General features: G+C 41.4%; 1 protein-coding gene across 3 annotated transcripts in view; it reads right to left on the reverse strand.

Annotated features, from left to right (window-relative positions):
- The window catches only part of bbs9 (Bardet-Biedl syndrome 9), a 191,490-nt gene that overhangs the window by 123,266 nt on the left and 46,037 nt on the right, over positions 1 to 22,187 (reverse strand). For 2 of the 3 annotated variants that reach the window (XM_074652975.1, XM_074652974.1), the window contains exons 14-16: positions 16,551 to 16,655; positions 8,984 to 8,998; positions 810 to 950 (exon numbers count right to left, since the gene is read on the reverse strand). In XM_074652975.1, the coding sequence (XP_074509076.1) occupies positions 810 to 950; positions 8,984 to 8,998; positions 16,551 to 16,655 (261 nt within the window). The remainder of the gene's footprint in view (positions 1 to 809; positions 951 to 8,983; positions 8,999 to 16,550; positions 16,656 to 22,187) is intronic. The other variant, XM_074652976.1, reaches the window with a different exon arrangement.

Genomic DNA, 22,187 nt, shown 5'->3' on the forward strand with positions numbered 1-22,187 from the left:
TTGCGTTCAAGTCATTTAGCTTCATGTAACGCCCTCCGGTGGCCGTTTCATTGGTCCTCAGCTCTAAACCAACATTAGTTGTGCGACCAGATGAACTGAGCAGATGTGTATTATTTACTGGTGTGAAAAAACAGATTGCCACCCATAATCTGTGATTAATCTACAATGCTTAGAAACATACGTTTTGGTGCAAAAAATTTCCCACACCAGGATTTGAACCTGTGCCACCTGGGTGAAAAATCACAGTCGAAACTACACGTCACATGACACGCTTGGGGCCCAGAGAGATTACTTCCCCATACGAAATCATTACAAAAGATAAAGCTGTGAAGCAATGGAGCAAATTCTGTCTATGGCTGCATGTCAATTCTCAAGGTTTGATGAAATAAAAGAATTGTCTTTCCTGTCCCACTATGGGGTATTTACCCAATATGGGTAAATTAAAGTGTAAAGTGTAAGAAGAATGTAAATTGAGACGCAGCAAAAGACTTATCTTGTACATGTAGACAAAAACTACAATAAAGTGTAGTCAGAGATTTGGGGGTAATCCAGTTAAGCCCTCCAATCACTTGAAACCTGCAGGTCAACCTTCATCAACTTGCTGGCCAGCACCAGCAGCAATGAAATAGATCATTCTTGTATCACGAAAATATTGCCAACTTCACACAGATGTCTCCACTGCCAAAGTCTCAAACAAAACAATATGTTCGATTTATAGAAAATGTATGATTCAAATGCAGAGCCTTGATTGTTTGGGAAACTGAGAACAGCATCAGTATGTGTAAGTGTACGATATGTGTGTGTTTTACCTGGGAAGATTTCGTTGAGGTCGACTGGTGGCTGGTTGGTGTCCACAGTGATCTTAAACTTGGTGGTTTTGGCTGGAGAGGAAGGAACACACACCAACGCCAGAGGAAGACTGACCCTGGTCTGGAGAACCCTGGGAACTCCTGAGAAAAAGAAAATATACCAAAAATGTATTCAAAATTTTTTTTTTCATTTCTTTTTCTTCTTTTTATGTTGCATTTCCCTCATGTTCTCCATAATTTAGAGCTTTCCAATGCCTACAGATGGTATCGACTTTGTCTAGGTAAATAATTGTTTGCAAATGAATTGTCTCTTCATTACTTTTAATTATTTTGGTCAACACAAGTTGCAAAATGTATCTAATTTTGTCCATCAGAATAGCCCCTATTGATACCACAAACGACTACGAACAATAATAATAACTGATTATTTCTGCATTATTTTACACTATTCTCAAACATCCCTCCTCCTCTAGCTCATTTCCTGATTAACAGCCTTAAATTCAAAGCCCACTTCCCCTTCAAGTGGCATCTATCTCCGAAAAACTCCCCTACAGCGAATCGAACGGTCGGCGCATGGCTTTTTAGACTTTCTCTCCAAACAGCAGTCAGGTGAACATTTGTTAACACAGTCAACACTGCAGATATTCACATTACATGAGTATCTGAGAGCTACGAGGTCGAGAGACTCAACATCAACACCAGGTTTGGAGGGGGTGTTTGTCGAAGAGCCGAAAAGGAAGTTTTGTGAAAAGTGGGGGGAAATTTTGAGAGGAAGAAAAAAAAAACTATGAGGAGGAGAGTTAAGGCCAACTATAACTATGTCCTGAGCTTAAGCAGTGCTGAGCTTGGCAGAAATCTACACTTAGCTAGAATAACAGAGCGAGGGAAAGGGGTGATGGAGGAAAACAGTTGTTAAGAAGAGATGGAGCGAGGGAACCAGGGGAGAGGAGGTGAACTAACGACAGGAGAGGGAGGAAAACGAGTGGAAATAAACCAGCGTGAGAGACCGACTGGAAGAGAAATAATATGTGAAACGACAGCCGTGGTGGGAGGGAGGACGGTTTAATTATGGAATGTTCCAGGTTATTACAGATAGTAATAATTACCTGCAACTACTGTGCACCTTTTCATTCCAGACATGCAATTATTACGTGATTATGTGAATAATTCAATTTGGTTTGAATACATGAACGGAGGCAGAGAGAGAAGAAGGGAAGACGTGAAGCCAAGGACAACATAGAAAACAGAGGAAAGGCAAGGAGAGAGAGAGAAAATGGAGGGAGTTTTAGAGGAGAAGGAGGGGGACTGTGGTCCACTTCCTTCTCTCCTCTCTCTCTTAATTTCTCATTGACCCTTCATCATGGGTGACTGAGAAGTTCAGCAACAAATCACATCCAACAAACACAACAGAGAGGGTTAAATTCACATGTTGTCAAAGTGAATATGTAGTTAACTTACTCAATGTAAAAATTAGAAGTGCAGACCTCTTTCTAATTAATAACAATTCTCCATAATGGAAAACGCAATTAGTGATAATGATCCTTAATTGTCGCCTGTACATATTATGGCTGCACAATTAATCAAATATTAATTGTGATTTTGGCTTCCCACAATTAAATGGACATACTCGACTGCGGTATTGACGTTTAAAATGTGTCTTCGCTCATAGAAAACTCTACTGCATATCAAATCAAGCGCTAACAGCCAGCCACCAGGGGGTGATCCAGATGTTTTGGCTTCACTTTTGGTGAGCTGTCATGCCGCTGCGCTACAGCGGCAGCCTGTGAAAAACTTTCCTGAATATTGCAGCTGCTGTCCAGAGTAGCAGAATACTATACAGTAAAACGGAAATGTTCTGAATTCAGGTGAAGAAGAATCTTATTTTAAGTGTTATTAAGATAAGATTCATTAATTAGCAGGGATGTAGCTTATCTCAAACGCAGCAAAAGCAGTGCCGTTTATTTAATTTTGGATAAAAAGTTTTGGTACAATTTTATTTTGTTTCTAAGAAATACACTGTTAATAAGGAGCAGTCTTATTTTGATGCAAAGTTTTATACATTAGCAGGAATATACAGTAGCCCAACATGGAAGTAAAAGCAGTGCTCTGTTTATTTAAATGTTAAAGTGCACGGAGCCCTACATCATATCACACATACTTTACATATCTGATGACCATCTTTCAAGCTGCACCACCGTGTTTTAGAGTAACTAACGCAACATGATGTACACATTGTGTTGTACTGCCTGACGCCAGTCTCTCCGAGTTGAATTTCAGAACACACTGAAATGAATAAAACCTCTGGCTGTCTGAAAGGAAGGAAAACTAATTTCATTCTTTTAAAAGACTGTGGTTTGCTTTGGAAAATGGTCAATACTAAGGTAGTGAATGGATAAAAAGGCAGAAACAGGCACAGTATTCTGTAGATTCATATTTACCCATGTGCTGATGGGAAATACAAACAAGCAGAGTAAAAGACACTGAAAGTGAAACTTCACCATCTCAACCCTTCCTGTGAAGTAAAATGCACCCGATTCGACTGTATTCAGGCCATTAGATGTGAGTCCGCATCCTGTGTAAAACCAGCAACGTGTAGCTATCTTTGTGTTCGTAGATATTTTAAGCCGAAACACTGTGTTTTTCCCTAAACCTAACTGTTTGTTTTTTTACCTAAACCTAAAGAAGTTGTAGTTTTGCTGCCTAAACCGAAAGAAGCCTTTTTGTTAAAACGTGTTCGTCAAAACCTGATGTTTCCTTCAGTTTTACAACGTGTTAGAACGTGTTACTTTTAAGTTTTACTTTCACTTTTACAATGTAGTAGGTGTAGTAGGCCCCTATTGACCCACATTGATGGGGCTTATAGCGACTGATAACGCCAATTTAATAGCCTGACAACAGGCTATTATGACATGTATTTCAATAATGTAACTTTGCAAGGAATATGGGTAATGAAGTTTGAAAAAGGGATGTTTTCTGTACAAACTGGTGGTCCACTTGTTACCGGTGTGTTGAATCAGGCTACTGTGACGATTTTAACATTAAATCTAGAAACTCTATTCCTCTTGTGTTGATGATGGGTGGGGAAGAGAGAGAGAGAGAGAGAGAGAGAGAGAGAGAGAGAGAGAGAGAGAGAGAGAGAGAGAGAGACAAAGAGAGAGAGAGAGAGAGAGAGAGAGCGGGGGAGGAAATATAAGCAGCGTTATAAAAAGTCAGAGACACTGGGAGGGGAGAGACAACACAGAGAAAATAGAGATGGAGATAAACAAGATTAAAACAGATGACAAGATAACAGAGAGAGAGGAGAGATGGAAGAAGGGATAGAAAGACAAAGGGGTGAAATGGAGGAAGGGAGTGAAGGTCATGAAAGGCTGGAAAAGGCTATGGGAAACATGTTTCCATCTTAAACTCAGCATCGACATTTACAACCAGTGTGTGTGTGTGTGTGTTACTACAATTTCACAAAGCAAACTTTTTGAAAAGCATCATTCCCAACACATCTGTGAGACTGTTTAGGGCTTCCAGACATCTGTATTATGTTGAATATATAATTACAGCAACAAATGTGAGTCATAAGTCAACCTGTTCGCTCTGTATCAGCAAACACAAAACCCCTGCTGTTTCCCCCAAACCTGATATGAGCCCACAAACCACATCTGCCTGAAATATTTATCCCCCTTTGATTTTAAGTTTTTCACATTCAATTTTTTCTTTGCTGTATTGTATTACTAATAGCAGTTAAAACTGACCCTGAAGGAGAACTGAGCGTTTTATCAAGAAAAGGCAAAAGGCAGCAAGTAATTACAGCAACTTACTAAACTGAAATTGAGATCAACAGCTTCACGTTTCTATTCCTTAACGGAGCTGAGTGACTGAGCAGGTGAATAAACACAATTTGAGAAAGTCTAGATTTTAAAACCAATTGGGCAAGTTCTGATCTGAATTGATGAAAACAAGGTATTTAAGAAAATGTACTTTCAATAAGAAACCTATTGAGGGTGAATTAAATACAACTCAAAGTAATGGTGTTTAAATTTGGACTTGTGTTCTATCGTTAGAGGTATATTGTTTTATTGTGGCGATTTGCAGAATGAACAATTGATAATTTTTTTGCCCTGTAGGTTTGTAATTATGAGCGTTTTCACACCTGAAAGTCTGAACTAAGATTCATGTTTTGTTGTTCTGTTTTGTCGTCATCACCTACGTCCTGTCGTTGCCGCCTACGTCCTGTCGTTGCCACCTACGTCCTGTCAACTTTGCCTACGTCCTGTCGTTGACATCTACGTCCTGTCGTTGACGCCTAAGTCCGGTCGTCGTCTTCGTCCTGTCATCATCGCCGCCTACATCCAGTCGTCATTGCCTACGTACTGACGTCGTCATCTACATGCTGTCGTCATTGCTTACATCTTGACATCGTCGCCTACATCCTGTCGTCACCAACTACATTCTAACGTCACAGGCTACATCCCGTTGTAACCAGCTATGTCATAGGCAACGTCCTGTCGTCATCGCCTACATCCTATTGTCGTTGCCTACGCTCTGACGTCGCCGCCGAAGTCCTGTCATCAACGCCTACATCCTGCCGTCACAGCCCACGTTTTGCCGTCACCATCTACATCCTGTCATCGCCACCTACGTCCTGCCGTCATCACTTACGTCCTACCATCACTGCCTACGTCTCCTCCTCTCCCCATGTGCTACCGGGGCTCATTTTGTTTTGTTGCGTTTTTTTCCGGTTCTGATGACAGCCTGCCAGAACGTCCTGTAATTGGTCCGAAAGTCCAAAACATCCAAATAAATGAAACAAACCAAACCAAGGTCCACTTTTCAGACAGCAAAACACTGTCCTGGTTGTAATGTCATTTCTCTCATCTGTGACTCATTTTATGTTGTCTGATCAGTGAACAGCAACAGGCTTCATGGACACACACTGTTACAATTTCCAACTGACTCAAATGTATTCTGTATCTGCTAAAGTCACTTCCTGAGTGACGTCACCTACACAGGAGCTGCCGAGTTTAAATGCTGGGATCTCAGCGTTGTCAGCGTTGCCATGGCACTAAATAAACTTTGCATCATTCGCCTGCGTCAAATGTCACCGTTTTAGTCGGGTTTGATGACATGAAGGGTGACAAGACACAGTGGAAAGACGAAGAGCAGACTGTTGGTGTTTGAGGAGATGTTTCAAAGAGACTGAAGCCAGAGAGTGAGTAACTGACTAAACACCATTTCTCAGTTACAGTAAACTGAGGTTACATTGTTTGTCTTACAGATTCTTCACTTCACTCAAAGCGCTTGTCCTGAGCTTTAGTCCTTTGTAATATGCAGTTTTTAAGAGTCTAGCTATGACATGTGACCCCAGACCCAACCTCTGATAGCTGCTTGCACTACTGCTGATGTGGGAAATGGAGCTTTGTCAACTGTTAAACACACTTAGAATCACAATTGAGCACCGCTGCTGCTACTTGTCCAAGCTGCTGTACTTCCATAGTACTGCTGTCTCAGAGGACTCTGATTCCAATTATCTGGAATCTGTGTGTGTGCGTGCGTGTGCATGTGTGCGTGTGTGTGTGTGTGTGTGTGTGTGTGTGTGTGTGTGTGTGTGTGTGTGTGAGGGGGAGATCGAGAGAGAGACCACAGAGTTTATTTGAGTAGAGGACCACTGTACAGGATCAGGTTCTTACCACAGCTGCAGTGATGTCAGCCGTCTGTGTGTATGATTTAGTGAGTACATGTGAAAGACCAAATATGTTCATTCTTTGTGTGTGTGTGTCTTTTTATCATTTCCTCTGTGATACACACAGTCATAGCACAGCCCAGTCTTCAACAAATCATGTTAATATGCAGCTATTCTGCATTAGTGATCTGCATTAAATGGCCCCATTGAGAGCCAGAAAGCCCTGGTGTGGATTTCTAGATAAATGTTATCCTTTGACGCACGTCTCTGCCTTACAGTATATACGTAATCTGACGTCTCTATTATTGTAATAATAACCAAGACCTCTTGCTAAACTTAAAGGGATAATTTGCAACCTTTTATGTGGATGTGCAATCAGTGTTGATGGTAAATGTGGTCGATTCAAGCATTAAATTCCTCGGTGCCTGCTATATTGATAGAGAAAGCTGAGTTCGCAGCTGCAAAATCTGTTGTTCTTCCTGCATCCAACGCCGTCATTTGACGTGACAGTTGACGTAGTTCAACGTATCCTCATACAATGGTTCGTATGATATCTTTGTGTGTTTTCCTACAAATGTCAAGCAACACGTGACGCACGTGTCAATTTCTGCTCCAGTCTTTTCAAAATAAACTTCCGCCTTCAGAGGAAACTTGGTTAGGTTTAGGCAACAAAACTACTTAGCTAAGTTTAGGAAAAAGATAGTGGTTTTGGGGGAAAATAAGAAGTGGCGTTACTTAAGTATGGAAGTTACGTGACAAATAAATCAACATTGACGTCTGGTTTCACACGAACAGCGGTCACCTGGGCGAAAGTCTGTGTTTTTTTGACCCACTTGTCTTTCCCTGGATAGGCACTCAAAATCAAAACTTTCTTGTTCTCTTTGCTTGTATAGCAAACTGCAAAAATTGCATCCCAAAATATGAGAGCAGAGGATGTTATGGACGTGGATACATTTTACAGTGTTTTGGCTGGCTCGGATATTCAGCCATATTTATTTGAGTACAGCTGAAGAAGTGCAGCGGAAAGAGGACGAGGCTGAGGCTGCATTAGCCGTGCAAGAGGATATGGCCGTTGGGGACCCTCCGGGCATCAGAAGCTTGCGCAAAATCAGGTATTGAGTTCGGCATTTTGGCCGTCACTTCTGGTTGCAAAACCAGAAGTGACATGAGAGGGTGGAGCTAAGTGCAACCGAATGCTGAATAAGACATTTTCAGTCGACCAAAGTGGTTATAATCAACTTTCATGAACTGAAAACAAAGTTTATAAGACGTAAACACGGACAACACCCAGACCGGACAACGCCGTGGTAGCGACCTGTAAATCACAAGGTAACCACGCTCTAAAGCATACCGTGCTTTATGGTCTATTTGACTCTAAATGGGACCATAATTTACTAAATGAACATCATGCTGTATTGAAGAAGACTTGAAACTAGCGCTTTGGCTTCACTTCTCAGAAGCAGAGGTTACCCACTGGATTTGACGCAACTCGTATAGAGCTATCTGAAATACAATTATGTGAATCAACAGTCATAATAGCCTTGGGCTTCATGTTTAATAAACACCGGGTGCGTTGAAATGGGCACCATTAATAAGAAGTGTGTGAAGTGATGTGCTTCCTTAATGTACTTAAGTCCTTTCTTTTCCATCGTTCTGACTGACACACGGAGCAAAAACCTTCAATTTTGGCCGTTTACGTTTCCCCAAGAATGTATTTGGCTGATGCAAAATAGCTGCATATGAACATAATTTGCAGTTGAGAGTGGGAGAAAAAAAAGTACACTGCTGTACAAGTGTGTGTGTGTGTGTGTGTGTGTGTGTGTGTGTGTATGTACTACTGCAGGGCCTCTAAGCCCACTATAGATTACAGGACATCCTATTCTGTATCAAAGCACACAAACTCAGACGGACTAAAACAAACACTGGCTGGCGACTCGGAACACTACTGCTGGAATACTTCTCTGTGTGTGTGTGTGTGTGTGTGTGTGTGTGTGTGTGTGTGTGTGTGTGTGTGTGTGTGTGTGTGTGTGTGTGTGTGTGTGTGTGTGTGTGTGTGTGTGTGTTCCGTACCCCTGAATGTGTGTATGTGAAACGGATGATATTTCTGTGTAAACTGCAGTATAAAAGGATATAAATGGATATTTACTTATTCCATACAGTGAGGAAGTGTGTATGTGTGTACAAATGTGTGTGTATGTGTACAGAATCTTGCCAAGTATCACGTTACAGGAACATAAACAGTAGGCAGTGGTCTCTTCCTGTATATATAGTGTGTGTGTGTGTGTGTGTGTTGGAATGCATACAGTGCAGTTTTGATTATATGTGCATTTCTGTATGTAAGAGAATATTGAAGTGTACGTCCTAAAATACAGCAAATATATGGATATGTGTACATCAGTAAATGTTTGTCTTTTTAATAAAGCATGTGTGTGTGTATGTATGTGTGTGTATGTGTTTCTACTTGCTCTATTCTATCCAGCACTACAAACCAAACACTTACCTTTGGGATTAAGCTCTGCAGAGAGGAAGAGGAGAAGAGTTAAAGGTTAAAAAAGAAAAATTCAGACACAGATCACAGAAACAGAAGAAGAAAGAGGTATCACTCCAGTTATCTATTTTTATTCAGCGTAAACCAGTAACAAAGCAGCACTGGAAGAACTGGACTACACTGTTCAAAGAGGAGGGGATTCCCTGGGAAAACCTTCTTCTCCCTGCATATGGATATACACAAACTTATAAAACACTCTGGGTGTGCTTCGTTCGCCTTCCCACACTCTTGGAAAGTACCGTTGGAGGACAGCGCAGCCCTCCCGACTGAGCCAAACCGATCCTGAATATGATAAGACGTCCAAATCCAAAATTAAACAGCTGCTCGTCGAGGGGTTAGTATGAAAATTGGTCTGACAGAATCTGAAGAAAAAAATATATCTGCTTATGTAATCAGTATATCAAGAGTTTAACTGACTTACAAGATGATAAGTTACCTCAATTCTCAGTTATTATTGGTATAATAAAAGTAGTCATAAATATAGACTGTATATAAGAAGTGGACGTCGGCCATTGGTTTGTGGACTGCCGTTTTGAAGCCTAGTGTTCGGCATTTTGGCCGACGCCATCTTGGTATTTGGTCGTTTGGTCGTCGCCAAAGCCATTTTTAGGTGACCAAAAAGGTTATGATTAACTTTAATGAACTGAAAACACACTGTGAAAGGGTTAAAGTTGTACGACGAAAACACAGACAACTCCCAGACCGGACAACGCCGTGGTGGCAACCTGTCAATCACAAGGTAGCCACGCCCTAAAGCCTCCCCTGCTTTATGGTTTATTTGAGTCTAAATGGGACCATCATTTACTAAATGAACATCATGCTGTATTGAAGAAGATTTGAAACCAGCAAATTTGGGACCATAAACTCATGTTTATAATGTTTACTGAGGTAATAAATCCAATCGGAAGTCGGGTCATTTTCTCATAGACTTCTCAAGAATGCACTTCAGCATTGGCGTCACTTCGCAGACCCGGAGGTAGCCCACTGGTCATGCAACACTTTTTTCTACCACACCAGCTAATGGATCCAGTCTTTCAGCTTTCTCTGTCAATAGCACGCACTGAGGATTTTATTGCTTCAAATGACTTCATTTACCATCAACACTGATTGGACATCTACATAAAAGGTTGCAAATTTCCCTTTAACCAAACCTCAACAACGCTGTGGTGTTGACACAATAACTAAGTTTCCAAAATCAATACAATATTTCAAAGTTTATTTAAAAAGAGTTAATACTTTGACAGTGAACATGCATTAACTGTCCACTATAATCAGCTGTTGAAAAACTTTGTGTGCAAAACTACAATATGGGAGTATATCAGAAGGAGCTTCCAAATGCAATGGACCGTTTGGGTTAATAATTTTACCTTTCACTTTGATGTCATAATAAAATGTCAATCCATCAAATTACACGTGCATAGATATACTGTATAATTTATAGGATTTAAATTATATTAGAATAATTTATATTGTCACCTGTTAGTAGCTGGTATAGCCGAAAAGCGAAATCTAATTATTTTTTCCAGTACTTGCAGTGCCATGACAGTACCAAAAACTGCATTGCAAGTTGTCTTTTAAAAATATATGCCTGTGAGTAATAACACATAAGATGTTTGAAATGTGCAACACAAATGTGTAAAAATACTGTTTTTTGTGTTAGCTCGTCCATGGAAAAATCCCATTATATGTAAGCATCAAGCTAATCAACAATCAGGTTGCCAAATGTTTATAGTGCTCATGCTGCACTTGGACAATGTAATTGGAAATATTATATATCTCTGGAGGGTTTTTCTGTGTATGCATGCAGTTTTAATACTTTCATGTGGAAGGCAACAATTAAAATCCTCTTTTGTCTTGGAGGATTGTTACCGATCTGCCAAATGAGTAGCAATGTTTAGAAAGGGCAGAAAAGTAACACTGAACTATGAAAATAAGACTCAGGTTGCAAAATCTAATTTTTCTTTCGAAAGGGAGAGCATCTATTTATCTCTGCTCTTCACTGCCAGATTTTCCCAGCTGCTCTTGTGTTTAAACAGCCTGCCTCCTGCTTCTCTAACCTTTAGGCCGCAGCAATAGAAGTCTGGCAGATTACGCTCTGAATTGATTGGTCGGAGAGGATATCCTGGGAAGGTGAATGAGAAGCAGATGGCAGGTTGCAGGCCAATGAAAAGGCACTGAGGTGCTGAGTCAGAAGGTTCACATGTTATTAAACCCGATGAAAGTCACGCTTCCTTACCGCTGCGTCTCTTTCCTGCAATAACTTTGCCTCAATCTCTCTCTCTGTCAGGATTCTGTCTTTTATTAATCATCATTTCATGTCAAGTACATCGGATTTATTTAATTAAGAATACTGAGAACCTAACAAGACATTGTCTTCCATTAAATTGGTAAAATCCAAACACAGCATGACTAACTGCCTCATGTACCTAATACACGTAATATCCGTGCTTATTTTACGCCATTTACGGTGTTATTTTAACCCAAACCACGATCTTTTCCTAAACCTAAGATGTTTTGTTTCCTAAACCTATCCAAGTAGTTTCCTGTGAAGACGGAAGTTTATTTTTATATTTTTAAGACTGGAGCGGAAACTGACACGTGCGTCACATGTTGCTGGACATTCGTAGGAAAACGCACAAAAAATGAGGATTAAGTTTTCATAAGATATCATACAAACCCTTGTATGAAGATATGTCGGATGAATACATGCTCAACACCACACTATCTCTAAATATGTTCATATTTAGCAGTATTATCTAATCCTAAAACATACATTCTGTCATTACTTTGTCTTGACCTCTTCTCACCACTCTGCACCGCCAAAGAAAAGAAATAGAAGGGGAGAAAATGAGTAAAAAAAAAAAAGAAAAAGGCTAGAATAACACAAAGAAGAAGGGAGAGAAAGAAAAAAGAAAAGAAAAGCGAGAAAGAACTAAAAGCATCGACGTTGAGTGAAAGCTCCAGTTAAACGTAAAGGACATGTCAAATGGAGCAAGAAGGCACTCACAGCACACACACACACACACACTTACGGTAGCCACTCCTGGTCTGTTGCCAGCCAGTGTTCAATCAGTCTTTCCTGTTCTAAAATCTCCTGTAACGGCTGAGAAATTAGACTGGCTGAAATGAGTGAAATTCTGGATCCATTAGCTGGTGTGGTAGGTAGAAAAAAAAGTGTTTCATGACTGCGAGCCTTTATTATATCAATAATAACTGAGACGGTGTTGTTTTGTATTATTAAATACAGAAACACCAAAGTGCTATAACACTATTAGATTCTTAGAAATAAAATATATCGTCTTTCAAAATACTCCTCTACGGCCCTTTTCTTAACTTATTGTTTAATGTTTCAAACCCCCGCATCCGTTGGCCTTCCTACTAGTACAGACCATAGGGTGGTGTACCTTCAAGTGTGTGACCTTCAAACAGATGTTACGGTTTTGAGTACCTGTGCCACTTTACTGAGGTGTCCATGAGCCAAAGCACTGAAGGCATTTGAGGCTGTTCTGTAACTCCCTTTGGTATCATCCAATCTCCTCAACCCCAGTAAGGAATTTAATTTAAAGTTAGAGAAACTAGCAAGAGTACACTAGATTTAAGAAATTATCCAAGCGAATAACCAACCCCAGTGTTGCCAACTCTTTTCCAATGAAAGTAGCTAGCAGCACTAGCTCCAAAAGGCCCTAAATATAGCGAGAAAGTTTGTCTGTCCCTTCAAGCCTCCCTCCAAAGCCACTTCCCCAAAAGTATCATTATAAACCTAAACATATCATAATTAAGGTGAACGGCGAACATGGCTATTGTTAGTACTCACAGCTGTCGAGCTAACATCTTAAAGAAGACTCCGGTGACACGCAATGAGTGCATGGGCAGAGTGCAACTAGGCTGCTAGGCAGGCCTCATCAACAAACCAGATAACTTAAAAGGAATTTAAAATTAACTTAAGGACTTAGCAAGAAATATGAAATTGTGGATAAATATGGAATCAAAAACTCAAACTTCCACTGTAACTGAAGACTAAATAGCACATAGGGAGTACAAACTTCTGCCATTCAAGGCCGTACAAACATCAAAAGTTACTTAACGTGCATTTGCAGACGGATCATTAGAAAAAAAAAGCTAAAATGAAATCCTATTAAAAATCCAGCACCAAAAACAGATCCCTTGTTCCTTGGCCAGTGGCCTAAATCTCCACCAAATCCATTGCTAAATCTCTGTTATACAGTGCAAACAAACAAACAAATAGGGCTGAGAACATGATCTGCTTGGCAGAGGTAACTAACAACACCAATAACTTGAGCTAGCCTACAAAAGTTCCTTGGAAATGGTCATTAAACAAGGAAGGACCTAACAAAAATACTGCAGCCTCCCAGAGACATCAACATATGGAGATGCTGGTCACTCTGGCAAGCTCAATAAAACAGGAGAAAACAATAAAGACTGCCAACTAGCTCCCTGGGTTTCCACATGAACTGGCTCAGCAACCAATGAATCATGGCTGGCCGTGTTTTGTGGAAATTATCCGCACAGTCGCAACTTATCTTTGACAGCTCGGATGAAAATGCCCATTGTGTTCGAGCTAACAATGCACTGTAAATGCCAACTTGACCACTTGATCCCTCTGAAGTGTGTTTGTGTAAAGCCCATTGTCAGGGTGTTAGGAAAATCACGTAGGGGCACTAATGAAATTCTTTCTAGATTGTAACGACTACAGCCACCGTCGAGCCTCCTTTGAAGGGCTTAAGGAGTCAACAGTCTTCTTAAATGTCAAAGCCTTTGTAGGGCTTAAAGACAGGCACAGTAGCCACTGGGTGGGATGGCGTTATGTGGGGCGGTGGTGGCGTTAAGGCGTAATCATCACCCCTGGGTGGGAGCAGAGAAAGAAAGAAAGAAGTAGAGACAAAGTGATGCATTCCTCCCATACCGAGAGAGCATTTAGAGGATGAGAGGAGACGAGGCATTAATGTAGATTAGCACCGCAGGAACACACAACCATAGAGTTACAACCACACGCACTCATCGACAACCATGCTCTTAAGATGACCACTTTGCAGTTCACCAGCAGAGTATAAGAGCAGATAGGACTTGACATGATGGTTGAGTGTATTAGTGAGGATACAGACCTAAAACAGACTGTTATTTAAGGTGAGCCATGAAATACGATCCAGGAAGTCCAGCCCGAGTAACAGCGTTTAAAGGCTTATCAGACGCCAAAACTCTGCACAACGGTTTGTTTAATCTTTTGTTGCGACGATCGCCAGAAAACATGAGAAATAACCCCGTCCAACACCTTTGGGATGAACAGGAACACAGATTGCAAGCCATGTCTTATCACCCAATATCAATGTTCAGGGTTTCTGCCAGAGAAGTTGTTAGGCGCGGTAAGAAGGCACCTTTGGACAGGGGGGCGGCGGTCCAGCGCAGGCTGGCGTATCAGTTACTGACAGTTTAGTTGCATCCGAAATTCCACACTAACATGCTATTTAGTACGCTAAAACGGTATGTGAGATTTTTTAGTATGTCCGAAAACCTAGTACACAAATTGCATACTATTTCCGGTGAAATATTACAGTATGCAAACATTGGACACCACGTCGGCATAAATATCCCACAATGTAGTAACGTCAACGTTCATAACAGACAATGGCGGACAGCTCTGTAACGTCAATAACGCTTCAATTTCAGTGTAAGATTTCACTTTGCTGGGCGTAATACAGTTTTTAAATTAGTTCAGACTTTATGATTCTCACAAATCATCATTTGGTCACATGAGGTTTGCACGGGTTAAGGCCTTTGCACACCGAGTCTGTATTTTTCGTATATGTTTTTTTTTTAATCCATCATCCAATAAAAATCAGAAAAATTTAACCTGTTTCGAAAACTTCAACGACAAATGAAAGTTTCGTAATAATGTATAAAGATGATTGACAGTATGTGAGACAATTTCGGACAAAAAATATGGACTTGGTGTGCAAAGGCCTTTAACATGGTTGCGCGTCTCCAACCGGCAATGAGGCTCTCAGGAAGTGACGTGGTAATTACAGTTCAGTGCGTTCAGCCACAGTTTGGCTAACTGCTAAGGTTGCTAGGTAACGTTAGCTTGTGATAGTTGGAAGCATGCGGGTAAAGAACACTGATCTCAGACCTGCTGTTTTCCAGATGTCGTTGGTGAGCTTTCCAACCATTATATGTATTGTTCTAAACGAGCCGCCCCACTGTAACTGTAGTTTAAAAATTATCTGAAAAATAACTCTTAGGCCCAATGGGGGGTCGTGGGTTGAAATACACTGGCAAAAACCCTGATTGTTGGACATCCTTAATGCTCTCTTTGGTCTAAAACACTTTCCCTTCTTTCTCTCCAACTTTTGTAAATTTCCTCCCTTTCCTCTTCTCCACCCAGGCATAATTCACCTCCTTACCGCCTTCCCCTCCTCTAACTCCTAGCCTATACCTCACCTCTGTTCTCTTATTTTCCATCCTTGCGTGCCTCTTCTTCCTCCAACTTTTAATAAACCTCCTCCAATTCTACCTCCAGTCCAACAGGTCCCTTCCAGAACACGAGATCAGCCCCCTACTCACTCCACCCCAGCTGCTTGGCTTCCAAGCCCCATTGAAATACTCCTTATTCCCAGCTATTTTTAGCATCACAATAAAGCTTAACAAAAAAGAAGCACTTCCCAATATTTCCAGACATTTCACATTAAATGTGCTTCTGGGGAGGGGAAACTGTTCCACCAGCAGAGGCCTTGCCAAAGCAAATGTAATCCAAAGGAAACAATAGCATGAAAACATAGATTTTTATTTTCATGAGCTGCTTTTTGAACGAACGCTGAAATCAGTATTTAGAAACGGACGTCTGTGACATTTGAAATAAAGAGTGGTTTTGTTGGTTTGCAGGGGAAAGTAATATCTTCCAGAATTATTACAAGGCCTGGAAACAGACGCCTGGAGAGATGAACTGGGCTTGTCTGGAAAGAGCCCAGATGTCCTTACGTCAAGTCAGCGCTCTGTTAGCAGCTGGTGTTCGGCGCTGTTACAGAACACTGAATGTGATGTTACAGTTCAGACTGTAGCTAAATTCATAATGTAACTTACATTACTGCCAATGAAAGGGCTTGTTTTGAACATATTTTCCAGCTTTTACACCGTTACCATTAAATTATGTTACATTCCACTGCAGTTTCACAACTAATTAATCAGATATGCTGTGATAGTACCATGTCGGGTGTTGTGTATGAATTGAATGTATGGAGCGATTGAAAATAGGGCATCAGTCAGTATTGTTCTCAGCTCTTATACAAAAAAGAAACACTCAACACTTAGAGCCAAACAAGTGCAGAGCTAAGTTTGATTGATTTCTTCTGTGTTAAACAGAAACTCATTACTACCAATGGTTGTGGAAAACCCATCTGTCAAAATGATTATCCTGTTAAAATAAGAGTTTTGATTGGAACTAAACTAACACGCACGGAAACCAGCATGAACTTTCAAACTTGTGTGTGTGTGTGTAAATGTTTACCTGTCGGCGAGCTGTAGGTCACGGTGATGTCTCCGGTCAGGTCAGCGGCGGGGTAGCGGCCGTTGAGGAAAGCCGAAAAAGCCACGACTGTGGAGGAACCAACACCTGGAGAGAGAGAGAGAGCAAAGACGCGTTTACATTAACATGAAAATCCTTTTTGGAGTCCTTACATTCACGGCTAATAAAATTCATACCTTCATATTTTTCTATATATTTGGGGGATTTTTATGACTTCATTGTACATCTGACAGAAGAGAGATGACAGTCGCTAAAGGGTGCCTCCGCGTGTTGTTCTCCGATGCCGATGGGTACTTCTCAATCGGCGGTATTTGACGAGTTGGAAGTGAGAACGGGTTGTATGGGAAGTGTAGGATCCACTGTTTTAGGAGCTTAACTTTTACTAGAGACTAAAAGTCAGGATATTGACCTCTGCTGCTTCGATTCGGACCACTCTGTCTGAGTCCCCCAACTGTCTGGAAGTGCATTACTAAATCACTCAAGTACCCCTTTAAGTAATTTGTGTTAATGTCATTTAGAGAGTGAGTGAGTTTCTTACATCTAGAACAGAACTTCCTCTTTTTTTTTACTCCGGGTTTCTTTAAAGAAGGACGTTGAACGATGGATAAGGAAACAGGGCAGCCAACGAAACACACACACACACACAAACTGAAAGAGTCAGCATTTTGGAGGTGTGGACACGACAGGATACAGCAAACCCAATAATAACCAGACCCCTTAATGTACACACACACACACACACACACACACACACGCTAAACATCTCCAGGCAAGGTGAGGACAGAGGATTAACAACAGCGACCAGAACTTTAACTTGCGTCAAAATGCGTGCGCGCACACACACACACACACACACACACACACACACACACACTGAAATTATATGTCGCATGAGAGAGGGGCGATGACTTGTAGCTTCCCTTCAAATACCCCAAAACCAACAGAGAGAGAGAGAGAGAGAGAGAGAGAGAGAGAGAGAGAGAGAGAGAGAGAGAGAGAGAGAGAGAGAGAGAGAGAGAGAGAGAGCAAACAAGCTGGAGAGGAAAAGCAGGGATCAAATACAGACGGAGAGGAAAGGATATATTACAGCTAATGGCTTCATGCAGTCACACACACACACACACACACACACACACACAGGGCGGTGTGGTGGTGTAATGGGGCGTGATGTTCCTGAGCTCGGACTGTTACAGGTGACTGAACCCCAAGTATGTGTGTGTCTGTGTGTGTGTGTGCGTGTGTGTGTGTGTCCTAATGGAAAAAGTGTATGTGTAATGAATTAAAGTGAGGAGGCAGTGTGTGTGTTTTAATTTTCACTGTGTAACATGCTTTTTAAAATATATTCATTAAAATAGTACCTCACTGACCTTCTTCATCACACACACACACACACACACACACACACACACACACACACACACACACACACACACACACACACACACAGAGAGAGAGAGAGCCGAGGGTGAGACGAGGTCTCTCCAGTTGAAGACAGACAGAGCAGGAGGAGACGAGATGGATGAGAGGAGATGAAAGGAGAGACGACGACACCTCCCCTCCGACAGACAGAAGGGAAGATTAACGATAAAACGCAGACAGAGACTTTCTCCACACTCTGTCAGACGCCCTGACAGCGTGACCTCCTCTCTCCTTCCTTCTCCCACACTCCTCTCCCCCTCTCCAGCATCCATCCCTCCTTTTTCTGGCTCCCTTCTCCATCAGCCTCCCCTTACGCATCTCTTCATCTCTTCTTCTATGTGACCACAAGAGCCCAACTGATGCAGGGATCTCAAAGACCAGTAGTGACATCAATACTGAGAGTTAAAAAACTATATATCTGCCAATATTCATTTTCTGATTCTAACGTTTTTGATAAAGATCCCTTAAAAGAACAGAGTGAGATCAGAAGACCAGTACAAACCTTATTTCTGTAAAGCCCCTTTCACACATGCACTGCAACTTTGTACTTATCTAGACATTACTGAGAGGAGCTGTATGTGAGAACGCAAATGTCCGAATCAGTTGAACCAGACACTAAACAAACTTTACCTTGCCAGCTCCCTAGTACAAAGACCATGTAATGTCTAATTGAGCCCATGTGTGAATAGCGCCGGTCATTGTCCGGAGGATATACAGCGAGCGAATGGGCGTGTAGTTGACGTTAATGACGGCGTGAAACCGGAAGAATACAAACATCCGAAGAAGGGTAATTTACTTGAAGACGCAAATGAAAATGTTGAACTGGAGAGACGACGAGATTTGGGGACATCAGACAAATTCAAAGAAGAGCAAGAGGCTTGGTTGTTTATGACCAAATTACGAACCGGCTACGTGACGACAGTGTAATCCGCATCATGTCCTGCCTCCTGCACACTACAAGGCTTGTGTTAAATATGAAGCTGGAGTGGGGAGGTGAATAGCTTACAGTATCTTAGCAAAAAGTAAAAAAACAGGAATGGCCCTATCTAGAGACAGTATTTGGTTTGGTCCATTCTGGGCTACTGTAGAAACATTGCGGACTCCATGAAGAGGACCTGCTACCTATGTAGATATGAAGGGCTCATTCTAAGATAACGAAAACACAGCGATTCTTAGTTTCAGGTGATTATACACTAAATAAAGCATACTTATTAATATTATATTCCATTTCTGCCAATAGAAACCCCTAAATGCTACACACTGTTCCTTTAAATATTCACTTTTAGTCAGTTGTCAGTAAATATAGGCCATTTCTATACAATCTCAAGTGAATTTCATGCTTGAGACACAAGCTTTTCCAGCAAAAAATATATTGGCGCTTTGACTAGAAAGGCAACTTAATGTCTCCGGCAGCCGCAACTGAGCCAGAACATGACGCAGACATATGCAGTAGACATAAGGGCATGAGTTTAAACAATAAACGTCACTGAAAATTAAATATGTAACTACAATAAACTTTGGTATTTCTGTACCGAAATTTCCTACATCCGCAACAATCCAAAATCAGATGTCAGGCTCTAACAACCACATTCATCTTTCCTCTACTCCTCAGTCTTTTCCTCCCCACCTCATCCTCCCTCTCATGTCTTCCCATGTTTCATTCTGTTTCATTCATTTCCTTCTCCGCCCATCTCCCTCTCCTGCTGCCTCACTGCCTCTCCCTCTTTCTCCTACCTCGCTTTCATTTCACCTTCCTCCTTTCCTTTTCCCTCTCTCTCTCTCTTCTCCCTCTCTCTCCCTCCCTGTCATCCTGTCTGTCAGCAGAAGGCTTTTAACCTGTGTGACCTGGAGGTCAAACTGGTCAGACTGGTTTAAGTGCTTTAAGTGTTCCCAGGCCCATTAAGACCAACAAACAACACCAGAGAAGACACAAAGTAATCCCTCCTCCTCTCTTTCTCTCTCTCCATCTCCGTCTCTTTTCTCTTCAGCTTGAGGCACATCTGGACAGGTCCGGGGCTGCTGTGGGCGTCGAACCTGCGAGCTCCAGGTAACGTGTACGTCTGTATGACCTGGAGGTCCGACCCAGTGAGACTGTTCAGACTGGTCCCAGTGTTCTCAGGCACATTAACCCATTAACACCACTGCCAACATAAACAAACTCCACAAGGGAGACTGAAATCCCCATTTCACTACCTCTCCTTTGCTGCCTCCTTTTTCTCCTCCTCTTTCTCAACTTCTCTCCATCTCGACTTTCTTCTCAGCCTCATCAGTTCTGTTTTTCTAACTTCTTTATTGCCTCTACACCTTCTTCATCCCCAAGTTTATCCCTCTATTACCTCTACAGAGAAAGAGGAAAGGGTATTCTTCTTTTCTACCTAACTCCGCTTCACTTACTGTATATATCAATCTCCTTTATGCCCTTATCAGTTTTCTCCTGCTACCCATCACGTTCTTCCTCTCAACCACCTTTTCAGGTGCAAAAAGATACAAGTTTCATTTAAATTAAAGAGAAGAACAGAGAACAGAGTTGGCAAAAAGTTGTGGTCTTAGAAGGTTGTCCTGAAAATAGTCGTTTCATTATTTCTCTTTCTGTGTAGATATGTAGGGCTGTGTGTGTGTGTGTGTGTGTGTGTGTGTGTGTGTGTGTGTGTGTGTGTGTGCGTGTGTGTATAGAGTGTAGTGATAGAGTTATCCACAGGTTATAGTACTTGACAGCTCAGGTTAAACCGAGTGCTGACTGTTTGGAAGAGGTGAAAGGTCAAGAGGGGTGGAGATGGGGATCTATACCGCACAAGGAGATGGGAAAAGGGCATGCATATGTGTGTGTGTGTGTGTGTGTGTGTGTGTGTGTGTGTGTGTGTGTGTGCGTGCATGCGTGTGTGTCTGCCCTCTCTTTGCCATGTGCAAATAATATAAAAAGCAAAACATCGAGAGAAAAACAAATCTGAAAGGTAAATTTGTTCTGAGACATTCCTGGTCTGCTACTGCTTCACCTCTGTGTCTGTGTGTGTGTGTGTGTGTGTGTGTGTGTGTGTGTGTGTGTGTGTGTGCGTGCATCATACATCTTGTCAAGAGGCAAACAAGGGAATCTGAGGTGACCTTCGGTGCGGTGTTAAGCGCTGACCTTTGACCTCTACCGGTCAGGATCAGGTCGGATCGCTGTTGAGGGTCTGACCTCAAACACAACGAACCTGATCTCCACTCAGAGGGATGAAATGTCCGACACGCAGGGTCTTATTTTCAAAACTCACTTCTGAATTCAAAACAAGCATTAGTTCCTCAACTGGATTGAAATGTTTTGGTTAGAGCTCCATATGGTGTTACGACGATGATGGTTTGGCAACATGAAGGTGGAAAATTGAGCATAGAGCAGTTCACTCAAATGGTGAAAATGGCGCCAATGTTTGTGCTCATCAATTGACTGTACATTTATACCCGTTTAATCCACATGTACAAATACGAATGTATCATACATGCACACTGATTTACTGCACACGTAAGGTGATGCATATACATATAAACCTACTTACAGTGATTATAAATCAATGTAATGCACTCACATTTACTCCACTTATGAACCAACTAAAAGCATGTGTTCACTTGCATTGTGTTCATGTGTGCGACTAACGCGTATCGCCATAGGTGCCGCCAAAGAGGACAACTTTAAGATTGTATTTTAAACAGGCTGTTCTCATGCAACGTTTGTAACTATACCTACGAAAAGTAATTCACTGTAATTTGTAAATATATCCCATGAAATTAATTCTTATGTTATCCATATAGTCATGAAGCAGGAAGTGTAAAGAGCGGCAAACGCCACATAGGGAAGAGGTCGGGGTGGCTCGAAAAACACAGGTCTTTACCTGTTCATACTCCCTGTACGACACCAGAATATCCTCATTAAGAAATTTGCACAACTAAACATGCCGACAGGAGTTTTGTTTTGTTGCCTAAACCTAAACAAGTTATTTCCTGTGAAGACGTAAGTTTATTTTGAAAAGACTGGAGCGGAAATTGACGCTGAACATTCGTAAGAAAGCGCATAAAAAATTATTAAATAACCTTTTGTAAGATATCATACAAACCGTTGTATGAGAATACGTTGATTTTAAAAGCTGATTAAAATATAAATTATTTTATTAACGGGAATAATTTAAAATTATTCAAACATTTTAATTTAACTCATCACCTTTTGCTGCT

The sequence above is a fragment of the Sebastes fasciatus genome, chromosome 12 (genome assembly GCF_043250625.1).
Source record: "Sebastes fasciatus isolate fSebFas1 chromosome 12, fSebFas1.pri, whole genome shotgun sequence".
Classification (NCBI taxonomy): domain Eukaryota; kingdom Metazoa; phylum Chordata; class Actinopteri; order Perciformes; family Sebastidae; genus Sebastes; species Sebastes fasciatus.